Here is a 20,409-nt window from a genome sequence, read left to right on the forward strand (position 1 = left end):
CTATTATAGGCAAATTTATATACGAAATTTCAGGCATATCGAATAGGATGTATGTAAATAGGTATGTGGGTATTATTAATTCTTGTCTTTATTTCGGCTTCGCATGCATATTTATCAGTTTTGCCAGGTTGATGAGACTAAATCGAATATCACAATGAACTTTAGAGCTCTCAGCAACAGCTTCCCTTTGATATCCATAATGCACACACATTCTAGGGGTATCCGGGTCCATGTTTTGGCCTATATCTCGAGACCCCAGTCACTCAGCGGTGTAGAACTTACTCTGTATTATAACAAACATCAACAGCTTCAATGTGATACCCATAATTAAAAAACACATTCTAGGTGCATCCGGGTCCACGTTTTGGGCTATATCTCGAGACCCTAGCCTCCCAGTTGTATGAAAATTATCCTGTACTAGAGCACTCATCAACAGTCTTCATTTGATATCCATATTGTATAAAGACATTCTAGGGGTACTCGGGTCCACGTTTTGGGCTACATCTCGAGACCCTAGCCTCCCAGTTGTATGAAAATTATCCCGTACTATAGCACTCATCAACAGTATTCATTTGATATCCATATTGTATAAACACATTCTAGGGGTACCCGGGTCCACGTTTTGGGCTATATCTCGAGACCCTAGCCTCCCAGTTGTATGAAAATTATCCCGTACTATAGCACTCATCAACGGCTTTCATTTGATATCCATATTGTATAAACACATTCTAGGGCTACCCGGGTCCACGTATTGGGCTATATCTGGAGACCCTAGCCTCCCAGTTGTATGAAAATATCCTGTACTATAGCACTCATCAACAGCTTTCATTTGATATCCATATTGTATAAACACATTCTAGGGGTACCCGGGTCCACGTTTTGGGCTATATCTCGAGACCCTAGCCTCCCAGTTGTATGAAAATTATCCTGTACTATATCACTCGTCAACAGTTTTAATGTGATATCCATATTGTATAAACATATCCTAGGGGTACCCGGGCCCACGTTTTGGGCTATATCTCGAGACCCTAGCCTCCCAGTTGTATGAAAATTATCCTGCACTATAGCACTCATCAACAGTTTTCATTTGATATCCATATTGTATAAACACAATCTTGGGGTACCAGGGTCCACGTTTTAGGCTATAACTCGAGACCCTAGTCTCCCATTTGTATGAAAATTATGCTGAACTATAGCACTCATCAACAGCTTTCATTTGTTATCCATATTATATAAGCACATTCTAGGGGTACCCAGGTCCACGTTTTGGCCAATATCTCGAGACCCTAGTCACCAATAAGTATGAAAACTACGCTATACTAAAGCACTCATCAACAGCTTTCATTTGATATCCATATTGTATAAACATATCCTAGGGGTACCCTTTTCCACGTTTTGGGCTATATCTCGAGACCCTAGCCTCCCAGTTGTATGAAAATTATCCTGCACTATAGCGCTCATCAACAGTTTTCATTTGATATCCATATTGTATAAACACATTCTTGGGGTACTCGGATCCACGTTTTAGGCTATATCTCGAGACCCTAGCCTCCCATTTGTATGAAAATTATCCTGCACTATAGCACTCATCAACAGTTTTCATTTGACATCCTTATTGTATAAACACATTCTAGGGGTACCCGGGTCCACGTTTTAGGCTATATCTCGAGACCCTAGCCTCCCAGTTGTATAAAAATTATCCTGCACTATAGCACTCATCAACAGTTTTCATTTGATATCCATATTGTATAAACACATTCTTGGGGTACCCGGGTCCACGTTTTAGGCTATATCTAGAGACCCTAGCCTCCCATTTGTATGAAAATTATCCGGTACTATAGCACTCATCAACAGCTTTCATTTGTTATCCATATTGTATAAACACATTCTAGGGGTACCCAGGTCCACGTTTTGGCCTATATCTCGAGACCCTAGTCACCAATAGGTATGAAAACTACGCTGTACTAAAGCACTCATCAACAGCTTTCACTTGATATCCATATTGTATAAACACATTCAAGGGGTACCCTTTTCCACGTTTTGGGCTATATATCGAGACCCTAGCCTCCCAGTTGTATGAAAATTATCCTGTACTGTAGCACTCATCAACAGCTTTCATTTGATATCTATATTGTAAACAATTTCTAGGGGTACCCTTTTCCACGTTTTGTGCTACATCTCGAGACCCTAGCCCCCCAGTTGTATGAAAATTATCCTGTACTGTAGCACTCATCAACAGCTTTCATTTGATATCCGTATTGTACATTCTAGGGGTACCCAGGTCCACGTTTTGGCCTATATCTCGAGACACTAGTCACCAATAGGTATGAAAACTACGCTGTACTAAAGCACTCATCAACAGCTTTCATTTGATATCCATATTGTATAAACACATTCAAGGGGTACCCGGGTCCACGTTTTGGGCTATATATCGAGACCCTAGCCTCTCAGTTGTATGAAAATTATCCTGTCATGAACAGCTTTCATTTATTATCCATATTATATAAACACATTCTAGGGGTACCCAGGGCCACGTTTTGGCCTATATCTCGAGACCCTAGTCACCAATAGGTATGAAAACTACGCTGTACTAAAGAACTCATCAGGAGCTTTCATTTGATATCCATATTGTATAAACACATTCAAGGGGTACCCGGGTCCACGTTTTGGGCTATATCTCGAGACCCTAGCCTCCAAGTTGTATGAAAATTATCCTGTACTATAGCACTCATCAACGGCTTTCATTTGATATTCATATTGTATAAACACATTCTAGGGGTACCCGGGTCCACGTTTTAGGCTATATCTCGAGACCCTATCCTCCCAGTTGTATGAAGATTATCCTGTACTATAGCGCTTATCAACAGCTTTCATTTGATATCCATATTGTATAAACAAATTCTAAGGGTACCCGGATCCACGTTTTGGGCTATATCTCGAGAACCTAGCCTCCCAGTTGTATGAAAATTATCCTGTTCTATAGCACTCATCAGCAGTTTTCATTTGATATCCATATTGTTTAAACACATTCTAGGGGTACCCGGGTCCACGTTTTAGGCTATATCTCGAGCCCCTAGCCTCCCATTTGCATGAAAATTATCCTGTACTATAGCACTTATCAACGGCTTTCATTTGATATCCATATTGTATAAATACATTCTAGGGGTACCCGGGTCCACGTTTTAGGCTATATCTCGAGACCCTAGGCTCCCAGTTGTATGAAGATTATCCTGTACTATAGCACTCATCAACAGCTTTCATTTGATATCCATATTGTAAACACTTTCTAGGGGTACCCTTTTCCACGTTTTGAGCTACATCTCGAGACCCTAGCCTCCCAGTTGTATGAAAATTATCCTGTTCTATAGCACTCATCAACAGCTTTCATTTGATATCCATATTGTATAAACACATTGTAGGGGTACCCGGGTCCACGTTTTGGCCTATATCTCGAGACCCTAGTCTCCCAGTTGTATGGAAATTATCCTGTACTATAGCACTCATCAACAGCTTTCATTTGATATCCATATTGTATAAACATATTCTAGGGATACCCGGATCCACGTTTTGATCTCAAGACCCTAGACACGTAGCAAAAAAAAGGTAGACGGTGGCCGATTCTCAGACCTACCCAATATGCTCACAAAATTTCATGAGAGTCGGTTCAGCCGTTTCGGAGGAGTTTAGCCTCTAAAACCGTGACAGAAGAATTTTATATATTAGATAAAACATCCAGTTAGGAGTGTATAATCTATCTATAAATCTTTTAAATAAAGTCGCTAAATGCCATGTATGCACATAACTTCACACAGAATGCTCCGATTTTAAAACGGTTTTTTGCATTTGAAAGCTTATCTACAGATGGTACAGTTAATATAATTTGAAGATATATATTATAGGGGCGTGGCAAGTTGCAAAAATGTAGTAAAAAATCATAAAATTTTTGTTTACACAGCTATAACTTATTAACGGACGGATGGATTTAAAAAATTCTACTTTTCAGTAAAACTTTGAAATATTTACCTTCGATCTGCATCAAAAAAAAAAAAAAACTTGATTCCTTTCTTATATCAGCCAAATTGTTTAAACAAAAGTAACATTTTTACCAAAAAATTCGTGTGTGTGATTGTTCGGTGTCAACTGTGCGAGCAAATTGCTTTTGAGTGAGGCTTTAACTTCGGGAGTACATTTATATGTATGGATGTATGTATGTATTTTCATATCATACCAGCTTGGCATATTTATGCGTTGTTGTCAAGTTAATGCAACATAAATGGTTAAGAATGCATACATCTATTGAAAAATACTCTCGTTAAAAATATTGAACATTTCCTTAAAATTCTTAAACAAAAGCTTAATTTTTTTGTATTTTTGCATGTATCGCTATCACTATCATCAATACATAGTATAGAACAAAGTCGCTTTTTATGTCCCTAAGTTCCTTTTGAATGCTTTAACCTTTAAAACTACACAACGGATTTTGACGCGCTTTTTTTAATAGATAGAGTGATTGAAGAGGAAGGTTTGTATTAAAGTGCTGCACAAGCTGATTCACTTCGCTATGCACACACTGTGATTCGGTGTTATAGCTGATGTTTGTTTTGATTCGGTTTGGCAAACGATCAACACTCACTCAACAGCAATCGTCAACAAGCAATGAGCGACAATGCAGCAGCTCTTCTCATGAACAGTTTGCACTGTTCCAATTTGTATTGCCTTTCGACTCACGAGCTAGTTAACAGTTAGAACACCATTAAATGCTGTAAATAACTCTATTCATTCGATACTTGCTACTGAGTCGTTGCTTGCTTGCGTTCTGCATTTTCAAAGCATATAAAATTATAAAAGAAAAGGACGCTAAAATGGAAGGAGGTGTAAGTATATTTTATTGATGCGTATTTTTTTTTTTTTTGCTTAGCGTTATTTAGTGGATATTATCTAAACGTAATTATATTTACGTTATAGTTAAATTCGAGTAGCTCTGTACCACAAATTGATGATGCCAGTAGTGGGGATGAAAATTTTCGCGAAATAAAAAACAAAATCCTCAGTAAGGAGTACCAAATTTGTAGAAAAAAAGGGCGTAGTGCAGTTTGGAATATTTTTGGAAAAATTAAAACTAACGCGGGCATCGAATTGGAAAATATAGTTGCTTGCAGAACTTGTTGGAATGTGTACAAGTTTAATAAAAATAGCACTTCTAATTTAGTAAGGCATAAGTGCTATAAAACCATGAAGGATAATGTTTCTACTTCAAAACAGGAAGTTAGTGCTGAATTGAAACACACAGGAATTAATATTTTAACGGGATGGGTGATTGTTAATTGCCGACCGTTTCAAATAGTACAAGACAGTGGTCTTCTGAAATTTTCTGAGTTCCTTGTATCAATTGGCGCGAAATATGGGCCACATGTAAATGTTGAAGCATTGCTACCACATCCATCAACAATATCTAGAAATATAAGTAGTTTATATGACAAAACGGTTGCAATAGTAAAAAATGAGTTGCAGTTTATGATAAGAAATGGAAGTAAGATAGGTTACGGCTTAACCTCTGATATATGGACCGATAACTTTATAAGAACTTCATATATGTCCCTGACAATTCATTACATAAAGGATGGTGAACTTATCAATCGGCTATTAGGTTTATCAGCGTTTAAAGGGGAAAGATGTACAGGTAAAAGGCATTAAATTCAAAATTATGTAATAGTTCCTATTAAATTGTTAATTTTAAGTCCGATGTGAATAATTTAGTCTAATATTGATTTAAAATATCAAATTTTAACTAATATGTTTGACTTTTATAATTAAAGTAAAACTCTCACGTTTTATTGTAAGCAGATGTAACTTAAAATTTTAGTTTTTTGAATTTAATTTTTGTAAAGGAATTGTATATAAAAAAATACTTTATTTGCTTTTGGCGAAAAAAATGGCATTCTGAATTACTTCTGTTTGTAATAAAACGTGTGATATAATAATACTAATAATAATAGGCTAACACTCTCCCCATGCAAATATATATGCGCACACTTCATATGTTAAACATATGTGAGCTCCACCAAGGTATTTCCATAAAAAATGGGAATTTTTTTTAGATATTGCTCTAACTTTACCATGTTTTAGGTATACTCCTAATATATTACCATACATAAGGAATTGCGAAACTTTATTTTTTTAGAAGTTTTGTAATAACCAATCATATTATAACTCGATAAATATCGGTAACATCAAAAAAATCATTAAGTACTTTTTTATAGAAAAAGATCCCATGTAATAAATCATTTGATCTTTTTCGATAAAAAAGAATTTTATGATTTTTATGTTTTTTGCGAGAAAGTTATATTTAGCAAAAATTGGCAAAAAATTCGTAGTTACATTTAAATAAAAAAAATACGCATATTTAAAAAAATTCATGTTATGGGACCAATATCAAAGATGCTGTTGCCAAATTCTAAACGGTACGTCCTCATAGGTCCCGAGATAAACATTTTTTTATATGAGAGGATTTGATAAATCTGAAAATTGATATTTCGCAAATTTTTTAAAAAAGTGCATTATTGAATTTCACTGTTTAAAAGTTTAAAATGAAAGTTAAATATTTAAATTTTGACTAGACTTTGGTGGAACATTAATCTTTGGCTAGGCACTTCAGAAAAACATTAGTAACAGTCAATTCTTTCTTTAGGGGAAAACATTCAACATAAGATGCTGAAAATATTAAAATTCCATGACTTACTTGTTGAAAATGCCACATTTGTAACTGATAGGGGAACAAACATGAAGAAGGCCTTTAAGTCCTATGCAAATATTTCATGCATTAACCATTTGCTAAATAATGTGTTGGAAGATTCTGTTGAAGCTGTACCTGAGTTGGATGATATATGTGATAAAGCTACTAAACTCGTAAAATATTTTAAAAAATCTGGTGAAAATTCAAACTTACAATCAACTCTTAAAAGCTGTTCACCAACAAGATGGAACACTGTATTTTATATGCTTAGCTCAATCAAAAAAAAACTGGACGGAAATTAATAGCATATTGCAAAGAAAACGTGAATTGTCCAAACTCAATGGTATTAACATAAACTACGTGGAGGAAATTTTGAAGGTATTAGAGGTTTTCGAAGAATCATCAAAGGAGCTAGAAGGTGAAAACTATCCAACCCTGCATTTGGTTCTTCCTCATGTTTACAGACTGAAAGGTATTTGCGCAATAAATGAAACTGACTTTCATGAAACAATTTAAGGGCAAGCTGAGTGATATGTTGGACACCACTGTTTTGCAAAATCTTACCATATATCATAAAGTAGCGGTATTCTTGTTCCCCCCAACTAACAAGTTAATATTTTTTAATGAAAATGATAAATTTCTTATAAGAACTGAATGCAGAAAGCAAATGTCAAACTACGTCAATGAAACTGCCAACCAGGACAAACAAAGTACATCAGCGAATCCTCCTACTCGCAAATCCCAGCTTTTTAACGTATTTTTACAGACAACTCAAGTTTCGAATGGGGACGATATTGTATTTAATGAGCTAGTTAAATACGAGTCCACTAATGTCACGTATTATGACGACTTCAATGCGATTCAGTAGTGGCACATTCATCGATTAGAATTTCCTTTACTTTATAAAGTAGTCAATAGTTTATTAGGGAATCCAGCCAGCAGTGCTGCTTCGGAAAGAGTTTTTTCCAAAGCTAGGCACTTAATATCAGAAAAGCGGAGTGCGATCGGTTGCAGCTCGTTTTCGGTACCTCAGATAATGTTTTTGCATAATAATATGGACATTAAATTATTGAATTAGTACATTTAGTAGTATTAGTATTTAATGCCATATTACTATATATTTATGAAATTCCTTTCTATTTTGTTTTGTTTAATACCGAAAAAATCTAATTTTTCATTTATAAAGCAAATATTCTTTTTTGATTTTGTTCTTTTTTTCTATGAGGAATCAGGAAGTGTCCTAATGCTCAATTACTTGTAAACATAAATGTACCTACTTACATTATACGAAATAAAAATAAGTACAAATGTACCTGAGTTAAGAAAACTCTTCTCTTTTTAACTACACATAATTTTTTTAAAAAGTGTTAAATTTACGAAACTAAGTTCGAATTATCCAAAAATTATGTCTCTTTAGAAATAGCCAGTTTGTTTATTGTTGTTGTAAAATCATCTAAAACTCGATTTATTTATAACCGTATTTTGCGCTTTGTCGAAATTGAGTCATACATTTAACACTTTGTAAAAAATTAGGAAATACACGCACATATGTACATATATGTTTGTAGTTGAATATTATACTATTGCCTTTCGAATCAATTGTCAATCGACTCAATTGTCAACCGACTCATTTGCCTTTCGAGTTAAGTGCATAATGTGCCACAAAACAAACGCGCATTTCTCATCGCTGCAGTGCAGTGAGATTCGCTTCGGTCGTTGCTTACAAGCTGTTCGGCTCATATGGCGAGTTATTGTTGTGTAGACTAGTAAGCAACGATTTTTGCGAGTGGCTTAAATGCCGAATGGATGATTCGTTGCAGGTCTTTAGTTTGTATGTATAACAACATCCATTAAATAGTGGAGAAATACTGTTATTTTTGAAGTTTCTAATGTGATGAAAGTATAAATATTAAAAGAAAGTGGTGTTAGTTACACTCTTTATAACTAAAGAACGGATGAACAGATTTGGTTGAAAATTGGTGGAGGGGTAGCTTAGAACCAGGAGACAGACATAGGATACTTTTTTTTCCGTTCTGGCTAGGGTCTTGAGATCAAAACGTGGACCTGGGTAATCTTGGGATATGTTTGTACAATATGGGTATCAAATGGAAGCTGTTTATGAGTACTTTGATTCGGGGTATTTTTCGTACCCGTGGGTGACTAGGGTCTCGAGATATAGGCCAAAACGTGGACCAGGGTAACACTAGGATGTGTTTTTACATTATGGATATCAAATTGAAGCTCCTGATGGGTGCTTTAGTACAGAGTAAATTGTATACCGCTGGGTAACTAGGATCTCGAGATATAGGCCAAAACGTGGGCCCGGATACCCCTAGAATGTGTGTGTAATATGGATATCAAATTAAAGCTGTTGCTGAGAGCTTTAAAGTAATTTTCATTGTGATATTCGATTTAGTCGCATCAACCTGGCAAAACTGATAAATATGCATGCGAAGCCGAAATAAAGACATGAATTAATAATACCCACATACCTATTTACATACATACGTCCTATTCGATTTGCCTGAAATTTGGTATATAAATTTGCCTATACATGTTAGTATTTACGATCCTTTTTTCCGGGAAGTAGACCACAGACGTGCTGGGAATGGAATTAGGACTAGGACTGGGATTGACACTCGGAGTGGGACTGGGACTCGGAATGGGACTGGAACAAAATGCATACCACCCTCTGGGCCTGGCAATAAGGGATTAAGAAGAGTGGGAAAAACTTGAGAGAAGGGAAAAGAGGGAAGGAGAAGGAGATTAGATAGAGAAGAGATTGAGTGAGACGAAGATAGAGATAGATGAAGCGAGAAAGACGGAGGGAGGAGTGAATGAAATGATAAAGAAAAATGAAGAGGGGGGAGAGCAGAGTTAGACGGAAAAAGCTTATTAAAATGTATGCAGATAGATCAAATCTAGGGCAGAAAAACGTCTGACGGATCTGCTAGTATTATACTATTCATAGAAATCATTATACATAAAACAGATACAGAAAACTAATTAATAAAAGACAATACAATCTAAGATAAGTAAATAATTAATAGTTTTATAGGTGGCCAATTTAAGCAAGATATGTTGAAAAATATTGGTAAATAATTTGTCTATAGTTCCTTTGGTTTACACGGTTCTTTGTGGCAGCCGGTATGGAATTCCAAGTGCGTATAGTATTTACAAACAAGTAAGGAAAGTTAAGTTCGGGTGTAACCGAACATTACATATTCAGCTGAGAGCTTTGGAGACAAAATAAGGGAAAATCAGCATATAGGCTAGGGTAACCCTGGAATGTGTTTGTATGACATGGGTATCAAATGGGAGGTATTAAAGAGTATTTTAAAAGGGGGTGGGCCATAGATCTATAGGTGGATGCCTTTTCGAGATATCACCCAAAAGGTGGACCAGGGGTGACTGTAGAATGTGTTTGTACGATATGGGTATCAAATGAAAAAATGTATTTTAAAATGCAGTGGGCCTTAGTTCTATAGGTGGAAGCCTTGTCGGGATATCGCCATAAAGGTAGACCAGGGGTGACTCTGGAATGCGTTTGTACGAAGGGAGTGGCCCTTAGTTGTGTATGTGAAGGCGTCAATAAACCAATCCAATCAACATGTTTTATCCCTTTTTTCGTATTTGGTAAAGAATTATGAAATTTTTTTCATTTTTCGAAATTTTCGATATCCAAAAAGTGGGCGTGGTCATAGTCGGATTTCGTTTATTTATTATACTAAGATAAAGTGAGTTCAGGTAAATACGTGAACTAAGTTCAATAAAGATATGTCGATTTTTGCTCAAGTTATCGTGTTAGCGGCCATGCGGAAGGACAGCGGACGACTGTGTATAAAAACTGGACGCGGCTTCAACCGATTTCGCCCATCTTCACAGAAAACAGTTAACGTCATAAAATCTATGCCCTACCAAATTTCAAAAGGATTGGTAAATTTTTGTTCGACTTATGGTATTAAATGTATCCTAGACAAATTAAATGAAAAAGGGCGGAGCCACGCCCATTTGGAAATTTTCTTTTATTTTTGTATTTTGTTGCACCATATCATTGCTGGAGTTGAATGTTGACATATTTTACTTATATACTGTAAAAATATAAAACTCCTGGCATTAAAGTGCACAATCTTGAAACCTCTCTTTTACTGACACAAGACTGTAACCATAATACGGCTATTATCGCCAGCCCTACCTAATCTGTTATCACGAGGCATTTATAAAAGTAAAATCTTTAGACAAAAAAAATAAACTTAAATAGGCCATCTTTACATAGGACGAAATGGCCTACTTAACATGTTTAGACTAAAGCTATGTACTGGCTTGTATATATTTGCGTAGTTCGTTGAGCTCAGCAATATTTGTCGGAGGAGAGGTTCTTGAGTCTCTTACATAAACAGAGCCACGGACTGTAAAAACGGAAACAAGAGCACCAGCCCGTCTTAACTTTATCGCTTCTTGCAGGATTTTTCGGCTTTAAAGTGCCAAACTCTCAAATATATTGAAGCGTCCTTCAAGCCCGACTGCTTGAAGAGATACCGCGGTACTGTATATTTCTGTGTCCACTACTTCTAATACTACATTTCCACCAAACGTAAGCCCATGTTTGCCTCAGGTTAGGGGGCTTAGAATATACCCACGGTAGGTATGGCTGTCGTAAGAGGCGACTGAAATACCAAATTGATTCAAGGGGTTGTGAAGCGCAACCCTCTCAAGGGTTTGCCAGCGCAATATATAGCTTCTCCAACCCAATTGTCAACCCACCTACCCGTGGCAAATCCTGGTTCATTAACAGCCGTGGCTCTGGTGGCCCTGAACTCCTGATGGATCTAGGGGGTTGTTGTTGTTGTAGCAGTGCTTCACCCCATCCAATAGGTGCGACCGATCACAAATTGTCATCAATGTCCTCTAACGGGAGTCCAAGGAAACTTGCTGTTTCAACAGGTGTGGACCATAATGAGAGGGGTGTTAGAGGCGTTGGTTCCCCATTACAATTGAAGAGATGGTTGGTGTCATGTAGGGACACAACGCAAGCAGGGCATACATTTTGTATGTCGCGGTTGATTCTGGATAGGTAAGAGGTTAGCCTGTTACAGTATCCAGATTGAAGTTGAGTTAGAGAGATTCGCGTTTCCCTGGGGAGTGTGCGTTCCTCTTCTGCAAGTTTCGGGCATTGTTCATAGAGCACTGCATTCACCGGGCAATTCCTGGCATAAAGGTCCGACGCCTGTTTGTGGAGTTCACTGAGGACCAGCTTGTGTTTTTTTGGCTTCATACGGCTGAGTTCTCATGTGCCGTATTTCCTCATAATGCTTACGGAGATTAATCTTTAAGCCCCTGAGCAGTGTTGGCTCATCAATCAGGTGTCTGTTGGGATGCCCAGGTTTCTGGGTATTCAACAGGAACTCTTTGGTTATCATCGCATTTATCTCCCTGATGGGGAGTATTCTCGCCTCATTATGTAGATGGTGTTCTGGGACATAAGAAGATAACGCGTAGCGGTTCTGAGGGCAGTATTTTTGCAGTCCTATAGCTTTTTCCAGTGAGTAGTTTTTAGGCTTGGCGACTATATAGAGGACGCGTAGCATGCAATCGGCTGGGCAATTGCTTTGTAAGTGGTAATGAGCGTTTCTTTTTCTTTTCCCCAAGTACTGGCAGCAAGAGATTTGAGGATTTTATTACGGGTCTGAATTTTTGGTACAATTGCGGCTGCATGATCACCAAATTGTAGATCCTGATCAAACGTCACACCCAAGATTTTGGGGTGTAGGACAGTCTGTAGCGTAGTGCCATCGACGTGGATGTTCAAATTGGTCCACATTTGGGATGTCCATGTTGTAAATAAGGTCGCGGAGGATTTACTCGGTGATAATGCCAGTTCGCGAGGCGAAAAAACTGGAGAGATCAGGGAGGTAGCCGTTTATTCTGTTGCAAAGCTCATCGATCTGTGGGCCCGGGCCTGTGGCCATTATTGTGCAGTCATCGGCGTAGGAAACGATAGTAACTCCTTCTAGTGGCGAAGGTAGCTTTGTTATGTAGAAGTTAAAAAAAAGTGGGGATAGGACACCACCCGCATTTATCTGGGTACTAATGGCATTTAGCGCGGTGGTTGTGTTATGAAGTTTTCTGAAGCCATGCTGATGATAGGCCAGTTGCAAATTTGCTTTGAAATAAGGGAGCAAAATGGCTTCAAGTGTCTTGGTTACTGGCGATAGGAGAGATATCGGGCTGTTAGCTGGTTTCCCAGGCTTTAGTAGCGGGGCCACCTTGACCATTTTCCATTTTTCGAGAATGACAAAGGTGGAAAGAGGCAGGTTGAAGACATGTGCTAAATATTTGAAACCCTCTTTCCCTAGGCTTTTAAGCATCGGCATGGCTATGCCGTCTGGGCCCATTGCTTTGGATGGTTAAGCATGACCGATGGCATCCTCAACCTCTTTGGAGGTAATGGTAATTGGAGACGCGCTGAATTTATGTTTATGTGCGCGTCTGCTGGCCCTCCGTCTAACATTGTCGACCGTAGAATGAATTATATATTGTCGGCAAAAAGCGCTCACGCATTTTTTCGCATCCCACAGCACTTTATCGCCAAAGGCGGTGGAAATTTTGTCATTGCGCTTAGACGGATTCGATAGGGACTTTACGGTGGACCAAAGCTTACCTACACCGGCAGAGAGGTTACAACCGCTTAGGTGCTCTTCCCATTTCGCCCTCTTCTGTTCATCCACAAGCAATCTGATGCGTTGGTTTATATCCCTTATTTTGGGGGTCGTCGGGATCGAGCTCTCTTATAAGGTTACGATCTCTCGCTAAATTTGCGGCCTCCGCCGGAAAGTGAGGCCGAATTTCGGAAATTCTACCGGCGGGAATAAAGCGAGGCGAGGCGGATTTAATGACCTTGCGGAAAGCACGCTCTCCTTGGCGAGCATCAGTCGGGATAGGGAGGGCAGCAAGGCGGTTGTCTGTAAAGGATTTGTATTCATCCCACGTTCCTTTTTTAAAGTTTATGAAAGTGCGTTTTTTGTGACGATGAAATCGGCGGTACGCTCGAACGAAATAAGTATAGGCAGGTGGTCGGATGCCAATGTTACCATCGGATGCCAGTTGACGCAGTTTACGAGGCCTGCGCTGACGATTGATATATCCGGCGAACTGTGACAGCTTCCTACCATACGTGTGAGGGCGTCTCCGTTTATTGTGCAGAACGTTGTTTCTTCTATTTGATCGGCCAGCATCTCACCCCTACTGTCCGCCTGCAAGTTTGAATTCTATAGATCGTGATGGGCATTGAAATCGCTTAAGATAATGCGATTATTACCAGTGAGTAAGGCGCTGATATTAGGGCGGTATCCACTGATCTAGGGGGTGGGAGGGTGTTATGGCCTAGAAGGTTTCATGTGGTCATAGCAAATCGTTCTCGAGATGGTCGGGCTAGTACCTGTATGGTGCTTGTTACCGCAACGTACCAGATCTGCATCCGGCAAAGGACCATCAACATCGATAACACTCCCCAAGCCCTTCGGAAGTGTCCTTATCGCTACAACAACAACAACAACCGTGTTTGCCTGTTTCCTACAACTGCGAGATGTATCGAAATATGAATTAGGCATAAGCGAAAGCAAAAAATTTCATTTCGATCAATAGATTTTTTGCATAAAAGAAATGGCAAACAAAGAGCTTGGGTTCGGTATAAACGTAGAAGTTAGATAAAGATTGTAGGAATGTTAGATAACTACCCTTGTTTTCGAAACTCTAATATTAGACAACGACTCTAGAAACACTGCAGAAATATAGTGTTCTCAAACAAATTGGACATAATTATCAAATCGAAAAGACTTGTAGTGCAAAAAACGTGCTGGGAGCAAAAAGCATCTAGTTACCTATTATAATTTCTATATTTATACACTCTGAATGTATGGTAAGCACTACAATATAAGAACTTAAGCTTTTAAAAAACTGTTTTTTTTTTTCTAAATACAAACAAAATTGGTTACCTGCTAAGTTTGGTCGAAATTGAATCGATTTCCGAAAGCATTCAATTGCAGCCTTGTAATTTTGTTGATTTTGATGTAATATTCCCCTTAAAAAAGTAATAAAAATATATGTATGTTAGTACAAGGTAAAGCATTTGAATATACTCAATATGTGACCTGGAATCATGAAAGGGACCTATTGTGCGAAAATACCGTTGTTCACTTTTTTAGTGATTCTTATAGGAAATTTAACGCTCTTTCTAATGGTACAAACCACAGTTTCCTATTAAATCGCATTTAAAACCAAATCGGACAACAAATACGATTTTTTGAAATATTTCGATCCATGCGCCACCTATAGGAGTTTTTTTCTTATTATTGCATTGTCATCGGGTTCTGAACTACATTTCAAGTTTCAAGCTTGTAGCTTATCGGGAAGTTACTTAAATTTTAATTAAAAAATTCGTTCACACCGGCCGGCCGCTACATAGAGTCAAGTTAAACAAAAACTTTAAACGCGTTTTCTAGTAAACTTGTTTTCACGCAATAGGTCCCTTTCATGATTCCAGGTCACATATATAGCTTTAAGGTAAGCAAAAATTCGATTTAACTAACATGTAGTAATAAGTGAAAAACTTTAGACTACGTAGTAAAGGGTTGGAACAACCCAAAGAGGAAAGCTCTTCTGCCACCAACCACGCCCAAATCCTGAAGTGGATCATAAACGCTCTGGGTATCCCAGAACACGTCCCTGTGCTGATGTCGGTATGCTAATGTTTAAGAAGGAGGCAGAACTCGAAAGAGGGGCTGCGTTCCCGAACAGCGAAAACGCTCAGTAGTTAGGTTACGCAGATAACGTTTGACAAACTCCCTATACGGGCTAAATGTGTCACCCTCTGCGGCCTTCACTACTGCCACTAGGCACTTCCAGGGGCACCAACCTTTCCTTGAGTATGTGGGATAGCACAATGACTTTATGCTTATAATATGGGCTAAACAGCTGTCGGGCCGCTTTCTTAGCAAGTTAGTTTGTCAAGGAGAGAAGAAATCTCCCATATAAAAACATTTTCTTATGCGGATCATCATTTTTCATTCTCATAACATGGTCTAGCCAGCGTAGCCGCTGTGCTTTATTTCGCTGGACTATGTCGCGGCGGCCACCGTGGTGTGATGGTAGCGTGCTCCGCGTACCACACCGTATGCCCTGGGTTCACACCCCGGTCAAAGCAACATAAAAAATTTTAGAAATAAGATTTTTCAATTAGAAGAAAATTTTTCTAAGCGGGGTCGCCCCTCGGCAGTGTTTGGCAAGCGCTCCGGGTGTATTTCTGCCATGAAAAGCTCTCAGTGAAAACTCATCTGCCTTGCAGATGCCGTTCGGAGTCGGCATAAAATATGTAGGTCCCGTCCGGCCAATTTGTAGGGAAAATCAAGAGGAGCACGACGCAAATTGGAAGAGAAGCTCGGTCTTAGATCTCTTCGGAGGTTAGCGCACCTTACATTTTTTTTATTTTTTTTATGTCGCGTTGTCAACGCGTAAAGGTCCACAAATCTTCCAAGGAACCTTTCTATAGAACACTCCCAAAACCGCCTCATCTGATGTTGTCATGGTCCATGCTTCTGTACCATCCAGCAGGATGGGTGTGATAAGTAACTTTTAGAGCATAATTCTATCCAGGGATGGTCGTTATCAACAAATTTGAATAACCGTTGACGTAAAAATAAAATATAACTTTTTATTCATTATTCAAGAAAACTTGAGTGATGAATAACATGGTATTTTTTATTCAAGCATTTCATGAATAATGAATAACATTTTCCCGTTATTCAAAATATTCTAATTGATGATAACCGCCCATTTTTATTTTTGCAAATTTTGAATAAAGAGTTGAGTTATTATTCATTATTTACAAAATATGGAATAACAATAAAATTTTAGTTTTTATTCAGTTACTCAAAAATAAAAAAATAAACCATCGAGATGCCCTGAAAATATACCCATATACGTAACCAGTTCGCGTGTAGTTCTGAAGCTTTTAGGGTAATATTGAGATGATTTTGGGGAGTATTCGCGGGGTTTTTTGAGGGCCGTTTGGGGGTAGTTTCTGGGACACACTGAGGATCCTCCCGGAGTCTATTGGGGTCCATTCCAGGGGCTCCCTCACGATCACCCCTGGGGTCATTTCGGGATGGCTTTGGGCCTTGGGGTCTTTTGGAGGTAATTTTGGCATGGTTTAGGGGAGTACCTCGGAGCCCTCCCGGGGTCATTCCGTGACCTTTATGGGACTCCTCGGGGTCATTTTGGGGTCATTCCGGGATGATTTTGGGGACTGCCTCGGGGTCATTTCGGGATATTTTTGAGGACGCCCTCGGGGTCATTTCGGGATGGTTTTGGGGACTCCCTCGGGGTCCTCCCGGGGTCATTCGTGGTTCATTTCGGGATCTTTTTGGGGACTCCCTCGGGGTCATTTCCGGGTTCATTTCGGGATGGTTTTGGGGTCATCCCAGAAAACTTTTAAAACAAGGCACTTTTTTTCGAAGAATGTCGTGCCTCAGAAATTCGTACCTCATCACGAAATTAACCCCCAAATGACCCCTTGGGAGTCCCCAAAACTATCCCGAAATGACCCCGGGAGGACCCTGAGGGAGTCCACAAAAAGATCCCGAAATTACCCCGAGAGAGTCCTAAAAAAGATCCCGAAATGGCCCACGAATGACCCGGTAGGCCCGATGGAGTCCACAAAAAGATCCTGAAATGACCCACGAATGACAGCGGGAGGACCCCGAGGGAGCCCCCAAAACCATCCCGAAATGACCCCCAAATTACCCCGATGGATTCCCCAAAAAGATCCCGAAATGGACCCGAAATTACCCCGAGGCAGTCCCCTAAATCATTCCGGAATGACCACCAAATGACCCCGAGGGAGTCCCAAAAAGGTCACGGAATGACCCCGGGAGGACCCCGAGGTACTCCCCTAAACAATGCCAAAATGACCTCCAAAAGACCCCGAGGGAGTCGCAAAAGCCATCCCGAAATGACCCCAAAAGCCTAGGAGGATCGCGGGGAAGTCCCTGGACCCCAGGAGGATCCTCAGGGTGTCCCAGAAACTACCCCCAAACGGCCCCCAAAAAACCCCGCGAATACTCCCCAAAATCATCTCAATATTACCCTAAAAGCTTCAGAACTACACGCGAACTGGCTACGCATATGGGTATATTTTCAGAGCATCTCGATGGTTCATTTTTTTATTTTTGAATAACTGAATAAAAACTAAAATTTTATTGTATTTAATTAGCGAGCTTTGCTCATAATTGATATTATCATATCCACACCATTAGGAATAAACTACATACAGAGTGTATGTGCATACATGGTGATCAAAAGGAATATAAACAGAAAGGCAACTCTTAGAGACTAATTGTACAGCAAACAACGGGACATTCATATGGCTTAGCAGCTAAAGGCATCTACCTTTGCACTGATATGAATGTTGGAGTTTCGAGTTCAACGCTCAGCTCCCGAAAAGCTAGCTGATGAAGAAGTGAAATTCAGAAACATATTTTGTAAATAATGAATAATAACTCAACTCTTTATTCAAAATTTGCAAAAATAAGAATGGGCGGTCATCATCAATTAGAACATTTTGAATAACGAGAAAATGTTATTCATTATTCAAGAAATGCTTGAATAAAAATAACTTTTTATTCATCAATAAGAGAAATTAAAATGATGAATATTTTTTTATTTTTTATTTTGATTTGTTTCATTTCAAAATGACTCAACCCTGATTCTATCATCATCGGTGCGGGATTGGGTTCATCGTCCCTGGGCGCTGTAACGGAATCGCGCTTCACTTTACAACTAGCAGGAGCGTTCACACACCCTTCTTGTTGTACTCGCATTTTGACGTAGGCCTGTAGGCAGCGTTTTGTTTTTCGGTTGCAACGCAGCATCTTCATCGTACCAGTTGTTTTTCTGGTCAGCGGTAACCAATTTTTTGTCGGCGGAAATACGAAGGTCTTTAGGCATGCTCTCACTGCTCCTGCACTCTGTCGCGTTGGCTTGTGCTCTCAGATAGCAGTGAGGGTCGAGTTGCAAAAGCATTGCTAGTCTGTAGCGATTGCATCCTTTCGACGTCCAGCTTTCCTTGTGTTTTTTATTTCTTGCTTTTAGCCCCGCAGCGGCGGGCGCGTGGCTGCAACGAGATAGTGATCCGAGGCATGGAGGCATTCCATTTAGCGTGATGTATATTTTTATGCATGTACCTTGTGCTTGATACAACCATGTTTTGAGCACCGGCGAAGTCGATCAGCCTCAGTCCATTAGGAGAGGTTTCATTATGTGAGCTGAACCTTCCGGCCGTGGGACCAAAATCAACTTCTTTGCCAACCCTGGCGTTATATTCTCCAGCATGACTTTAATATCTTGGGGGGGTATGTGCATTCTAAGTTTTCATAGAAAGCGTGTTTCACCTCATCGTCTTTCTCTTCTACCGGAACATGGGCGCAGATGAACGATATGAGTTTAACAAAATTTCGCTTTTATTCGGATAGCGGCAAGACGTTCGCCCACAGGCATGAACAACAGTACTTGGTAACAAAGTAAAAAAAAATATTATTTGCACGTTTATATAGCGAGCCGCTTGGTCCAAGACATACGTCGATGAAATATACGACCTGGCCATTAAGGCGATCATATCAAAGTGGCGTAGCTAGGTTGCCGCCTCCTCACATTAGCTCACCACTCAACGGATGTTCAGTGGCTACCCAGAGGATACTTGACTGCAGTGGTTAGCTGCTTGAGCCGCAGGAAAGTAATCACTCCGGTCATTCCTGGTGAATGGCGGTCGGAAGCTTTCCCCACTTGCGTAGACTTCTACACACGGCTCCACCCTCCGTGCTATATCCCCTGTATTTGATATATTATAATTATTTGGATATTTTTGTGGTCATTGACAATAAGTACAATGCGCTATATACATCCGACTAGACTTAGGCCGAGCTTCTCTTTCAATTTCAATAGATCTTTAATATTTTATGCTGCCTCCGAACGCCATTTGCAAGCAGATATGTATATTGTCACCTAGAAGGTTTTCATTGCAGAAATACATTATGAGTATTTTTCAAACCCCTGCGGAGGGGCGAGTGCATTTAGTTAAAACTTCAATGCAACAGCAGGGCTAGAAGATACATATAATAAATTGTTTGTGCTTAGTTTTTTAACTTTTTTCGGAAAATATTTTTATTTTCGGGGGAAATATTCAAGAAATCTCATCTCAAAACTCAAAAAATCAACAAATTAGACAAAAGAGTCGCGAGCTATAAATTTATTACCAAAAACTGCAATATTTTTGTAATGCAAATAAACATCAACAAAGCGGAATTGCGAAATATCTACCCCTGAAAGTGTATTTTTGTTTCACTATTGTCCATTTATTTTGTTTCATATTTGTCTATGTTTTCGCAGTTGTCTTGAGTTTACAGAAAATCATCCAGTATAATGCATACATATAAAAAAAATAGATACACCTTTAAGGTTTTAACGCGTTTCGTTTTAATTAAAATATCGCATTTTGAAATACAGTTATAGTAATAAGAAAAATATTCATTAAGGTGGGTTTCTGGCACTATGGCCATTAAGCCCACTTGCAGAACGGGGCCCTAGGCAACTATCAATTTGGGGGCCCTCTTTTCACATCCGTT

The 20,409-nt window shown here is 39.2% G+C and overlaps 1 protein-coding gene across 32 annotated transcripts in view; it reads right to left on the bottom strand.

Moving 5' to 3' along the window:
- Nucleotides 1-20,409, bottom strand: part of Tmtc2 (Transmembrane O-mannosyltransferase targeting cadherins 2) — a 740,743-nt gene that overhangs the window by 18,137 nt on the left and 702,197 nt on the right. For all 32 annotated transcript variants that reach the window (XR_010949712.1, XM_067766547.1, XM_067766560.1 and 29 more), the window contains one exon: nucleotides 14,728-14,813. Coding sequence is in view for 31 of the 32 variants with exons in the window: in XM_067766547.1 (XP_067622648.1) it covers nucleotides 14,728-14,813 (86 nt within the window). In the remaining variant the exon portion in view is untranslated. The remainder of the gene's footprint in view (nucleotides 1-14,727; nucleotides 14,814-20,409) is intronic.

The sequence above is a fragment of the Eurosta solidaginis genome, chromosome 2 (assembly GCF_040869045.1).
Source record: "Eurosta solidaginis isolate ZX-2024a chromosome 2, ASM4086904v1, whole genome shotgun sequence".
NCBI classification, from domain to species: Eukaryota; Metazoa; Arthropoda; class Insecta; order Diptera; family Tephritidae; genus Eurosta; species Eurosta solidaginis.